Source organism: Rana temporaria, chromosome 4, assembly GCF_905171775.1.
Source record: "Rana temporaria chromosome 4, aRanTem1.1, whole genome shotgun sequence".
Classification (NCBI taxonomy): Eukaryota; Metazoa; Chordata; class Amphibia; order Anura; family Ranidae; genus Rana; species Rana temporaria.
The window spans coordinates 422,364,453-422,378,444 of record NC_053492.1 but is presented as its reverse complement, the minus strand read 5'-3'; the positions used below and the strand labels follow the sequence as shown (position 1 = coordinate 422,378,444).

Below are 13,992 nucleotides of genomic sequence, written 5' to 3'. Positions count from 1 at the left end.
ACCAAATATCCTTGGGGAATCAAGGGCTTGGGTGATCAGGTAATCATGTGTGATTCCAGCATTTTTATGCCTTCGAGCCTCTTTATGCGATTCTAGGCATTTCTGTGGAAACAAGCCTCTTTGTGTGACTAAATATCCTTGGGGAATCAAGGACTTGGGTGATCAGGTAATCATGTGTGATTCCAGCATTTTTATGCATACAAGCATCTTTATGCGAACTTAGGCACTTCTGTGGAAACAAGCCTCTCTGTGTGACCAAATATCCTTGGGTAATCCAGGACGCAGATGATCAGGTAACCATGTGTGATGCAGCATCTTTTTTGCATCCAAGCAACTTTATGCGATTTTAGGCATTTCTGTGGAAACAAACCACTTCTGTGTGACCAAACATCCTTGGGTAATCAAGGATTTGGGTGATCAGGTAACCATGTGTGTGTGATCCAGCATTTTTATACATACAAACGTCTTTATGCGATTTTAGGCCTTTCTGTGGAAACAAGTCTCTCTGTGTGACCCAATATCCTTGGGTAATCCAGGACTTGAGTGATCAGGTAACTAGCATCTTTATGCACTCAAGCATTTCTATGCAACTCTAACAAACATGCAACACCATACAGACAGAAACATGTATCCTTATGCGATCCACAATAAAACATGCTTTGTTACTTGTTTTTATCCCACATGCATTCCAAACTCATGTATCTTATGCAACATGCGGACTGGTAAAAAGGAAGTTATCCTCTGTAGATGTGCGTTTCCTCAATTAAGAGACGTTAGCAATGTGTATCAGCAACTGTGCATCCCTTAGATGTGCATTTGGTTAGCCTGAAGCCGACACCAGGCTGAGGACCATATGGAGGTCTTACTAGCCACCTATAGGAAAACCTCTCTTTACACTCTAAGGAGAAGATAGAGGCTTTGGCCGAGTAGGCAGAGGGAAATTATATGCAGCATGAATCTCTGAAAAGACTGCAGGTGCAATCAGAACCTGTAGGGCTATTGATAGCTTCTCCTCGTTAGGCTGCAGCTCCTGTCTCCTGTCCTCTGACAGTGAACCTTCATCCCCAGCTCTTCTAATCCCTTTGTTTAAGGATTAAAGCAGGAAAAGGGACACACCCTGCTTTTTTTTTTTTTTTTTTGCTTCTTGTGAGGATGCTGCGAACATAGCAGTTAACCTCTTGTAGAACAACAAATGTGATGCAAAAAACAAAACACATGCAGAGTGGCTGCAATGTTGGGGGAGGCTGCATTGATTGCCTGACAGGTCTGATGGCTCAATCTGTGAGCTGTCTCTACAGGGGAGAATAAGGGGCCACCAGGTTCAGGTGGCGATTCCTTTTTATATTCCTACCCCTGACCTTATTCAATGGGGAGACCAAAGTCCTAAGCTAAAAGCAGAGGAGCTTAACCCAGGTGCATCAACAGCTGAACATAGTCTGGCAGCAACAATGCCTGCTAATCTGCACAGCTAGATGCGGAGTAGGCGTCTTAGATGAATCTGTATCCAACTCACACAAGGTGCTTGCGTTTGTGTCCCCCTAGCTTTACAGAGCTCTGACGTCTGGGCCTTTTTGAAGAGCCCTCTCTGCGACTGCACTGAGCCGGTGAGCACGTGCGACATGGTAGAGCCTGAAGCTGAGGAAGTGGGACGCACAATAGACCAGCTAACACTTAAGCTTCCGTCTTTGGAAAGCATGGTAAGCGAAAACATCAGGCATGTCTTTTACTGCCCATAGTAGTGGAAAAACAGATAAGACTTGCAGCTACTCATGGAAGACAATGCTTTGCATAGGATTAAGGGCATTTTTTTTTTATTTTTTTTATGTACCAGCCCCTTCAAGGGGAGATATATGGGTACTACAGCCATCCTGTCTGAACAGACATAGTGGCCCAGGCTACATGCCGGCTAGGGGAGGTATATGGGTGCCCTGAGCCATCCCGTCTCAAAAGACATTGTGGTTTACATTGCCCATGCATAAAAACATAATATAGGCGAGACCCATAGTCCCCTACAGAAGACCTACTGTCGAACCAAGTCCCGTAGGCCCCTCTCTTACCTTTCCACGCTGCAGGGTATTGCCAAGCAAGAGGCCCAATCTTCCCCCTTCACCGTGGGTATAGTCCTAGACCTTCAGGGACCGGGGTCCATGGCAGGAACACCACACCCCTGGACCTATATAGCACCCTGGCAGCAGAAAAAACATTTGGTCCTTAGAAGGCACAAAGTTCTGGAACCCAGGATCCAGCCCTCCGCAGAGAGGCATTATAGGCTAAACCTCGTTCTTCGTACCGAGGCCCGGGTACCGTCCACTTTGGCTATGAAGCACCTTGGACGGATCCGGATTTATGGAGGCTTTTTACATCCAGCATGGATCCCTCCAGTGGAGCTCCTAAGAGCACTTGTTAACTCGTGACCAACACCTTAGACACTGATGAAAAAACTGAGGAACTCCCAGTAGGGGAGGGGTTATATAGGGAGGGAACTTCCTGTTTAATTGATTACACCAGTGTCCATCACCTGAAGGTAGACTCTATAACCCACATAGTAATGAATATGCAGCTCTGTGTCCCGTGATGTACGATAAAGAAATCGTGATCTGCTCCGCTGAACCGCGGCCGAAAAATCCGGATAGAAGGAGATCCGTGTCCCGTTGAATTGCACGTTCCTGCGTTCCCTCGCTAGCCGCAGAATAATTTCTCTGTCTCGATAGTTCAATAACCTTGCCATTAGCTGACGCGGAGGGTGGCCCGGCGGTAATGGTCTAGTAGGGACTCTATGGGCACGCTCCACTGCATACAAATGGGTAAATGCTTCCTTGCCAAAAACAGTGAGTAGCCATTGCTCTATGAATTGAGTCGGATCCCGCCCCTCCACCTTCTCAGGCATCCCAACAATTCGCACATTATTGCGTCTCATGCGATTTTCAAAGTCTTCTGCACGCAGGTCGATGGCTTTAGCCAAGCGGGTAGTGTCCTGAGATTCTCTGATCATGGCTGGCAGTTTATCCTCAATGTCACTTATCCGACCCTCTGCTGCCGTCGTTCTTTCCCGTATTTTCTGCAGGTCCTGCCTGACCAAGCTGACCTTTTCCTCCAGTCTCCCAAATCGGGTTTGCAAGTGATTGACTGAGGCCGTGCACTTGTTAATGGCTTTCAGGATAACTGCTAAGGTCGGCTGCTCACCCTCCTCCTCCTCCTCCTCCTCCGTGGGCTCCGTCTCCTCCATCTCCTCAGCAGCGCTGCCTGCCTGCCCTAGTATGGCCGGCGCCTCCCACCCTGCCTCACCGTCCTCCACGTTCTCACCATCGCGTCCCACTGCTGCATCCGACGGGGCAGAGAGGTCAGCCTTTTCGGTCATTTTCAGCGCATAATAACGCATGTCTTTGGGAGCTTCTCCGGATTTCTCCTTAGCTGTTTTGTTTACTCCCTCCTTGGCCCTGTCTCCCCCTCGAGCCTTCTGTGCAGAGGACGGAGCGCCGCCATGTTGAAAATCCGGCCTCGAGCCTTCTCCTCTGTTTCCTCGGGTCATCATAGCCTGTTATCCACCGACAAGGCACTCGGGGTATGCAGCAAGGATTCCGGTCGTCACTCGGGCCGGAACCGGGCGAAATACACCGCTGGAAATCGGATCAATGTAGGGTAATATGCGGGAGCTCTGTGCTAAAGCGTCTGCTCACATGCCGCGCTGGCCACGCCCCCCGTGATCAGCTCTTTCAATTAACATGTTGAGTTCAGAATCAAACAAACCAAGAATAGTCTTTACATATATCCTGGGTGATATTGTGGATAGATATTACTGTCCCATTTTAAGTAATCCAAGATATATTTTCTCAGTCACCCTGTGCCAGGATAGCACAGGGTGACTTAGACATAAGAGGTGCATGGGGAGCTGAAACAAGGATATCCCATACTTTCCAAGGTATTCTGGGTTCCACGGGCCCTCCCGTCACATGAGGTTTTCACTAAAGCACACTAGCAAAAAGACAACCATATTCCAAGGATTACCATTGTTTTTAGATCTCATATAGTACAACAGGAATGTATGTGTCATTTATTAAAACTAGGGCTGTTACTGATTAAAATTTTCGTGTTTCGATTAATCGTTTTTTTTTTTTTTTTTTAATCAATTAATCGACTAATTTCGATTAATTATAACGCACATACATTTTTCGGATCACCACCATATATCTCCCCCACTGTGATATTCACAATCTCCCTCACTGTAATATCCACAGACATCTCCCCACTGTAATATGGTCCACATCTCCCCCACTGTATAGGAAGATTAGTGCTTGCTTAGTCTTACCAGAGAAGACGGCCGAACACGAGCAGTTGAGGCCAGGTGATGACGTCAGTGAGCCGCTCTAGGCTCACATAGGCCACCGCAGGGTGGGCCAAGATGGCCACTGCTCCGGGAGCTAGGCCGAAGCCGCGGCCTTTCCTATGGCCGAGGCAGCAGCGGAGCTCCATGGATCACGTGGTGTGCCAATCCGCATATGGTGACCCGTTTGGATCACGGATCATTTACCACTAGTACCGATCAAAAGAATTGTGATCTATCAAGAAAATTTACGATTTATCAAGGAATTAATCTTTAATTTCCACAGCCTTAATTAAAACACAACATACCAGGAGATATTTTCTGGGGAGGTGGCATAGGAGACAGACCACTGCAAGGCAGAAAGCTCTGTGCTGAGACTTGATGGTTGGGGCTGGGAGGAACACTTGCATCCTTGACACTTGATGGCATTGAAATCTTTCAGGATACTGAGGAAACAAAACAAGGTCTTGTCAATCACTGCATCAGATTAACAATATGGATAGAAAATGCATCAGAGGAAACTAAAATTGTTAAAAGGCAACTAAAAGCAATCAGTCAGAAAATAATAATTTTTCAGGGCCGGTTCACACTGCTGCGATGCGAGAACCCTGCAAATCCATTGCGGGTTCCCGCATCGCATGTCTCCCAGCGGCAGTTCACACTCCCCTATGCAAACTGCTGGGAGTGTCACTCAAAAGTTAATGACCCCCCCAAATCAGGTCGCATATCGCAGTGCGATCTGCAAACTCGGACAGGAATTGGATCGTATGGGTGGGAACCATGCGATTCCATTCTGCTCCGGACCAAAAAAGGGGGCCTGTGCGAGTTTGATCCGAATGCGATGCAAATTTAGCCTACTATCTCTATGGCTGAATTTGCATCGCACAGACATCGCTTGTGATTTGCAATGCAGTGCGGTGTGAATCACATGCGATTTCGCACCACGTAGCAGTGTGAACCGGCCCAAAGGCAGAAAAATACTGTAACTTTGCAAGTTAAAGCGGGAGCTCACCCGAAATTTTTTTTTAACATTAGATTGAGGCTAATTACGGGAATCAGAATCGGGTATTTTGTTTAAAATCAATGCAGTACTTACCGTTTTAGAGATAGATGTTCTCCGCCGCTTCCGGGTATGATCTTCGGGACTGGGCGTTCCTATTTGATTGACAGCCTTCCGACGGTCGCATACAGCGCGTCACGAGTTGCCGAACGTCGGTGCGGCTCTATACGGCGCCTGCGCACCGACGTTCGGCTACTTTCGGAAACTGGTGACACGCTGTATGCGACGGTCGGAAGGCTGTCAAACAAATAGGAACGCCCAGTCCCGCAGCCCATACCCGGAAGCCACGGAGAACATCGATCTCTAAAACGGTAAGTACTGCATTGATTTTAAACAAAACACCCGATTCTGCTTCCCGTAATTAGGCCCAATCTAATGTTAAAAATTTATTTTTTGGGTGAACCTCCACTTTAAGTCAAATTAATTGCAACACCTCTTTTTATTTCCTCTAGGTTTTGCTTGCAACATATAAAATACTTACAATGTTGCCATTGACTTGTCAGAGAATGTAATGAAGGCCATACCAAGTGGTGCATTTCGACTTATCTCCATATTTTCTGTATACTCTTCCAGCAGCTTATCTCTCATTCTTGTGTAATATTCAATAGCATCCTCCTGTGTGGAAAAGGCAAAGTGAAATAGAGATCAATTGTTCCAAAGTAAAGATTAAAAATTGCGCTTGGCTGTAGACGCAATGCATATCAATTTCATTTTAAAACAAATGTTCCTGATATTTATACACAATCTTTATTTCACAAATAAACATATAATATGAGAATAAACCATGAAACAGATACACTTTTATTGCCAAAAATATGTGGGCACCAATCCAGATTACTGTCCAGAATTCAGTGTACACAACCAGATCCATAAAGGCAGTTTGAGGAGTTTGGTGTGGAGAAACTCAAGTAGCCTGCACAGAGCCCTGACCTCAACTCTACTGAACACCTTTAGGATGAATTGGAATGCCGATTAAAAGCCAGGTCTTTTCATCCAACATCAATACCTGACTTCACAACTGCTCTTTTGGCTGAATAGTGACACATTCCTGAAAATACTCTCAAAATCTTGTGAAAAGCCCTTCCCATAGCATTGGTGGCTGTTAGAGCTGCAAATGGTCATTCAATAATAATGCCAGGGGGATTTCAGCTTCCCTGGACGATGCACTTTTACTATTTACAACTGCAACACGTCATCAGGGCTCAGTTTGGTGGGACTCCTTCCCCGACCCCCATATTTCATTATATGGAGGAGGTGGACAGCTATAAGGGCTTTATTTCCAACTGCTACTCAATGCTACTCGGGGTGTTCCTGACGGGTTTTTCCTTAAGGACGGTGACCAAGTGGGAGAACGACATTGGCGCCCTAGAGGGGGAACAGTGGGAAGAGGGACTTCAGGCAGTACAGATGTCCTCCCTCAATGTGGCACAGCGACTGTCACAATTTTACATGATACTGAGAGTGCATTACACGCCAGCCAGGCTGGCTAGAATGGGGGGGAGACCAAACTCAGGCTGCCCAAGGTGTGCGAGAGACCATGGAGACTTAATTTACATGTTGGGGCGCTGCCTCGAGCTACATTTGCACTGGACAGGGGTACTGACTACCATCAATAGAGCCTTTTCAGTGACTATCCCGACTGACTCCAAACCGTGTATCCTGGGCATCCTAGACGATCTCCCCCTGGAGGATAATTTTAAACCGCCCATTGCAAGAGCTCTATTTCAGGTACGGTTACTCATCCTGAGGCAATGGAAGGTGGCCGAACCCCCCCTGCTCAAGGAATGGATTAATAATGTGGGAGACACTTTGCGACTAGAGATGTTTATCTTTCAACACAGGGGAAGCCCTGGTAAATTTGAAAGGCAGTGGTCACCCTGGCTAAGCACCCTGGGATTATCCCCGGTGGACCTCGTACTAGATAGGTTACTGCTTTGAGACTATTGAATAAGGAATAATTCTAGGTATTGCCAATAGAGGGGACAGGCGAAGCAATTCAAGTAGGCGGATGGACGATCTTTATAAATCATAAGTTGCAATTACCATGCATGGGGCGGTGAGAGAGGGATGACTGGACATAATGTTTGCGCACTATGATTTGGTGGAACTGGATGCTATGACATGTATGTAAAACTTGTTCTTTAATAAACTTGTTTCTGATAAAAAAAAAATAATGCCAGGGGATTTTAATGAGATGTCCAACAAGCTAATATTGGTGTGATGGTCTGGCAATCACAGACTGTTGGCCATAGAGTATATTACAGAGTAGTATGGGTTTTCTAAAGGGAGAGATTAAAGCAGAAACTGTTTTCTCTCAGACTTTTTTCTAATGGAAAATCCACACAGACCTGTCTGAATGGAGCAGGAAGAAATAGCAAAGGCGGGGGAGTCCTACTGTTCTGAAAATTTCAACTTTAACTGTTGAGCTATGTAAACACCAGATGTCTAAAGAAGCATAAAGCTTTGCCTGCTGGATGATCTTGAAGTACAGTACAAGACACAGGCTTGATATTCATAGATGATGGATTATAGGCTATAACCCTAGCCAAAGCTGACCCAAGTTTTGTAGCAAGTAATGCAGAACACCACATGAACAGAGGAGAGTGTCACTTACCTTCTGTACTGTATTTACAGATAAATCAAAATTTATTTTGTCTTAATCATACGGTAAAGGACACAGGCTTGATATTCTTAGACCCTGGGATAGCCCCCAGGCAAAGAATAAAAAAGGTAGGCAACAATAAGGCAAATAGAACTGTGCCAACAAATCGAAAAATAACAAGTGTCAACAACCTAACTCAGAGTGCTAAACCTTGCAGATGAGGAGGATCACTGTTAGCATCTCATTGATGACTGTGCCCTTTTACTTTGGCAAGTGTCAATGTTTTCCATGCCCGATCGACTGCCTGTTTCCTGGTGATAAAGATATGAGTGAAAAGCGGGCGTTCCTGACAGAGGATGCTCTCTATTAGTTTGTGTACAAGGACTTCCCAAGGGGTCTTTGTGTAGATACAGTTGGAGAACAATATTGACCAAGGTTTACATTTAAATCCATAAAACGTTTGACTTTTGGGAACGTCCACCATATAGGTTTTATATCCCCCAGGTCCGAACATCTCTGAAAACAGGAAAAGGAATAAGAGGGGAGGCATTTATCCATTCTGGTGGGGGTATAGTACCATTGTGACAATACACTGAAAGAGTTTTCCAAAGTGAACCCATATTTTGTTTCAGTACTCAGTGTGGGGGGGAATAGTGGGATTGCATCAAAGTCTTGTTCCCATTGTAAACAATATGATGGAGCTTGGACATATGAATTACCAATAATAAAATAATATAGCAGGGAGATCAGATGCTGTCAGTCCTGGACCAATATTTACAGTGGATATAAAAAATCCACACCCCCCTGTTAAAATGAGACAACGATAAATCATTTCAGAACCTTTTCCACCTTTAATGTGACCTATACACTGTACAGCTCAATTGAAAAACAAACTCAAATCTTTTATGAGGGGGGGGGGGGGGGGGGAGTAAAGAAAAAAAAAAAAAGTGATTGCATAAGTGTGCACACCCTTTTATAACTTGGGATGTAGCTGTGTTCAGAATGAAGCAATCACATTCAAAATGTTAAATAGGAGCCAGTACACACCTGTCATCTAAAGTGCATCCAATTAATGCTATCACGATATGTAAATGTTTATATGAAATATCCATACGAATTATTTCACATTTACCTGGCTAGCAAATTGAGAAAATATAATAATTTTTTAGTCCTGAATCCACAGTATAGAAATACATTTTATACAAAAACATCATGCATTCCATTTTAAGCGTACCTATAATACAGGTAAAAATTATATGCAGAATAAAGAAATAGACAAAGAAGATGAAGTTTGAGCTTTTTCCCAGAAATAAAATATAACGGGCCAGATTCTCAAAAGAGTTACGCCAGTGTATCTACTGATACACCGGCGTAATTCGAAATTCCCGCCGGCGTATCATTGTTTTGTATTCGCAAAACAAGATACGCGGGAATTAGGCTAGGATCCGACTGGTGTAAGTCACTTACACCGTCGGATCCTAAATGCAATGCAATGCTGACCGCTAGGTGGCGTTTACGTTCAGGTCTCATTTGACTATGCAAATGAGCCCGATACGCCGATTCCCGAACAAATTTGCGTCGCGTACGTCGTTTCCGTAAGCGTAAGGTTACCCCTGCTATATGAGGAGTAACCTTACGCCAGTCCGCCGTATGCCATGTTAAGTATGGCGTCGGGTCCGCGTCGTCTTTTTCCGTCGTTTTCCTAAGTCGTTCTTGAATATGACTTTACGTCAATGACGCTCACGTCGGCGTCATTGACGTTTTCCGTCGTGAGCTGGAGCATGCGCACTGGGCTATTTTTCAGCCCGGCGCATGCGCAGTTCAATCGGCGCGGGGGCGCGCTTAATTTGAATACAAGCCGCCCCCTTTGAATTACGCGGCCATACGCCGGGCCATTTACACTACACAAATTACGGAGCAAGTGCTTGGAGAATATGGCACTTGCTCCAGTAAGTTGCGGTGGCGTAGTGTAAATGGCTTATACTACGCCAACGCCGATTCTACGAGAATCTGGCCCAGTAAGTCAGTTCAACTTTCCAGATTCAATGCAGATCTAAAATATTCATTTTGAATGGTTGGATCCTTTAAATAAATTAAAAATAATAAAAATCTCAGTACCCTCTCACACCCCGGTGTCACACAGCAGCAGAACTGGCCGCAGGGCTTCGGGTTTAATAATGCATGCACTCCAGTTTTGTTGAGGAGATCGTTGTAATAACACAGACTCTTTTCGGCTTTCCTCCTGAGGATGAAATGGGAAAAAAATGCTTTTGTTTGTGTTTTCATGCATGGGAAATGCATTTAACTGTTTTAAACTGACCATTTGATTGGGCTTTATTTATGATTTGTAACCAGAAATTTGGGTTCAGACAAAACCTTACCTACATTTACCTACATTACATTTACCCACAGAATTCAGTGGGGTAGATTCAGTAAGATTTGCGCAGTTTTTACGCAGGCGCGGGGCACCGTTTTTGCCCTGCGCCCCCGCAAATTATCTGCGCTACCCTTGATTCACGGAGCAGTAGCTCCGTAAATTGCGTGGGCGCTCTGGCAAAATGCCCGGCGTAAGCGCGCGCAATTCAAATGATCCCGTGGGGGGCGTGGATCATTTAAATTAGGCGCGTTCCCACGCCGAGCGCAGTGCGCATGCTCCGTCTGGAAACTTTCCTGACGTGCATTGCGGTAAATGACGTCGCAAGGACGTCATTTGTTTCAAAGTGAACGTGAATGGCGTCCAGCGCCATTCACGAATCACTTACACAAACGACGTAAAATTTAAAATTTGCGACGCGGGAACGACGGGTATACGTAACATTGGCTGCCCCTGCTATTAGCAGGAGCAGCCTTACGCGAAACCCGACGTACGCAAACTACGTAAACTGCGTACGCAGGGCTCGCGTAGGGTTGTGAATCGGCGTTAGTATGCAATTTGCATACTATACGCTGACCACAACGGGAACGCCACCTAGCGGCCAACGTAAGAATGCAGCCTACGATATGACTGCATAAGGAGCCTTATGCCAGTCATTTCTTAGGCTGCAGTCGGCGTAACGAGGTTCCTGAATCAGGAGCATTCGTAATGCCGGCGCAGGTAAGCAATTGCGCTGCGTAACTATGGTTACGCAGACGCAATTGCTCTTTGAATCTACCCCAGTGAGTGGTCAGTTGGTTCATTCTACAAACCAATCTAAAGCCGCGTACACACGAGCACTATTCCTCCCAATAATACCAGTGATGGCGACCTATTCCTCCCACTGCAACCAATGATGGGGTACTATTCCTCCCACTGACACCAATGATGGGACACGATTCTTCCCACTGACACCAGCGATGGGGTACTATTCCTTCCACTAACGACAAAGATGTATTGTTTACTCCCACAGACACCAGGACAGTTTCTACTCACACTGGGCACAGTCTGGACTCCCTAAAGTCTGAAAGACAGTAAACTGGCCCTTTGGTTAGAAAGTTTGGAGACCCCTGCCTTATAACAATAACTACTTGTTGATCCTGCCAGTAGATCTGTTTATGTAACATTTTATTTTTGCATCAGTACACTGGGCTGTGAGCTCCATCAGTACCACCAGTACACTAGGCTATAAGATGCATCAGTACCAATAATACTGTACACTAGCCAGAATTGCATCAGTACCAGCTGTACATCATTCTGTGAGTTGCATCAGTACCACCAGTACACTAGGTTGTCCGTTGCATCGGTACCACTAGGTACAGTATACTAGGCTGTGATTTGCATGAGTACCATCAGTACAACTGGTACACTAAACTGTGAGAGTTGCATTAGTACCTCCAGTACATTAGTCAGTGAACTGCACCAGTACCAGAAATGCTTGCACCTGAGTACAGCAGTTTAAATCTGACAAATTGTTATTAAAGAAGATTGTGAATCAAACTGCATTGTGTGCAATGGCTCTCTGGGCTCAGAACTACACAATTTGTCATTTGCAATTGCAATAGCATGATGACACCTTTTGTGGGCGGAGCTAGGAATTGAGATGCAGAGGTATTAATTCATTTTCAAAAGACATAAGCAGGGGATTAGGAATAAGGCTGCTTTCACACTGAAATTGCCGGCCATTAGCTGTAAAGCGCCACTCGTATTAGCTGCGCTTTACCGCTGTTTAAGCATTGATTTTCAGCCACTAGCGGGGAGCTTTTAACCCCAAAGAGTTAAAAACGCCCGTGCAGGGGTGCTTCCGAAGCGCTGCCAATTCATTTCAATGGACAGGGCATTTTGGGAGTGCCGTATACAGCGATCCCAAACCGCCCCAAAGATGCTGCTTGCAGGACTTATCCTAACGTCCCGCAAGAGCCCCAGTGTGAAAAGACACGCTGAAATGAATGGGAAGCGGTTTTCAGGTGCTATTTAGAGGCCATTTCCAGCGCTAAAACACCTGAAAACCGCCTCAGTGTGAAAGGGGTCTAAAGGTAATCCATTGAGTAGGACTTTATGGTATATTTCTTACATACATTACCTGTTTCTGTTGATCCAGATTAGTTTAGAGACATTGTAGCACAAGTAGACATCGAGCACTCGGCAAGTGGGATACGCCTCACTAAAATAGAGACAAATAATGTTGTCAGTTTTAAAATGATTTAACTGTAGCTGATTTATAATTCAAAATGGGCATAGAAGTAATTCTAATATTGTCTGTACAAGGATAGGTCTGCAATTTGTAACTCTTTAGCCTCACTAAATTTGATAAACTGGGCCGCCCGAGAGAACTGCTGGTAGGAAGGAGAGGGTCCAGGCCGGGTAGGCACCGCTTCTGGCAGCAACTAAGGACCTGCGTGATTTTACTGCATTAGCCGTACGCAGTCTGTAGCCAAACATAGCAAGAGCTAGTCGAATAAGTAGATGTCGATTGTAACTGAATGACATTTAGCTTGTGCCAACAATTGCCATTTTTTATACTTTACCATTCATTATCCACTTTTGCAACTCAGTGCTGCTTAAAGCGAAACTCCAGCCCAAAAATAACAAGATAAAAATGAACAGCACAAAACCAGCTGACCAGTGGGGTCGGGAGGGGGGGCTGGACCCCCGAGTGGGTCCCCAAAAAGCCCGGGTCTCAGGCATGCACCATTCTATTGTTAGCACCGAGAGCCGCCACCGAGCGTGGACCGATCAAATTCCGAGCGCTGCCAAGTTCGGCCGAGTGACATAGCAGGTCCCGCCTTCTGGAGCCTGCAGCACCTATGATAAACATCACACTGGTCCAATGCCGGGACTGCAGGACGTGCGACGTCCATCATAGGTGCCTCAGACTCCAGAAGGCGGGAATTACAATGCGACCGCTTCTGGTCAGTGTACAATACATACAGTGACCACGACCGGTCAGTGTATGTATGTCAGGTGGGTCAGTGTAACGGTCAGTGTTGGTCAACAAGATCAGTGTAATGATCAGTGTGTGTCAGGTAGGTGAGTTTAGTGGTCAGCATTGATGGGCACTGGTAAGCCAGGCAGCAACCACCCTCCGCTCACCCCCCCCCCCCCCCCCAGCTAGCAGAACCCCTGTAGATGATGTTATTTATTAATTTCAGCAGAGAACAATATCAGGTTTCCTGCTGTGCCAGACATGGTGGCAGTGCTGGATGGCAGAGCTGTGTAAAACTCAGGCAGGATGGACAGGAATACATGCGGAAGATAAAATCGCCCCCTTATAGTTTTTTTTAATCTGCATATTTAGCAGTTTGCTTGAAGTTGAGCTTTAAAAAGTTGCATTTGCAACTTTAATTAGAAGTCAAATTATTATTATTTTTTAACGGTGAGGACCCCAAAAAACAATATTTAGTCCTTACCGATAATGCAATGTGAGAGGGGGAAGTAAGGTGCAACATCTAAGTTCAATCAAAATTCCCTAGGATGCTTCAAGTGGTATTAAAGTTTTTTTTTTTATCCTAATGCACTTCCCCTTGCTTCCCCATTTACCTGGCTCCTCTCACAATCCAGCACTGTTCTGGCTGCAGCCCCACTGCGGGAGTTAT

General features: G+C 45.5%; 1 protein-coding gene across 1 annotated transcript in view; it reads right to left on the bottom strand.

Moving 5' to 3' along the window:
- TMEM63A (transmembrane protein 63A) overlaps positions 1-13,992 on the bottom strand; it is a 111,789-nt gene that overhangs the window by 44,418 nt on the left and 53,379 nt on the right. The window contains exons 10-13 of the mRNA XM_040351364.1: positions 12,480-12,560; positions 10,102-10,225; positions 5,863-5,996; positions 4,630-4,767 (exon numbers count right to left, since the gene is read on the bottom strand). Of these exons, the coding sequence (XP_040207298.1) occupies positions 4,630-4,767; positions 5,863-5,996; positions 10,102-10,225; positions 12,480-12,560 (477 nt within the window). The remainder of the gene's footprint in view (positions 1-4,629; positions 4,768-5,862; positions 5,997-10,101; positions 10,226-12,479; positions 12,561-13,992) is intronic.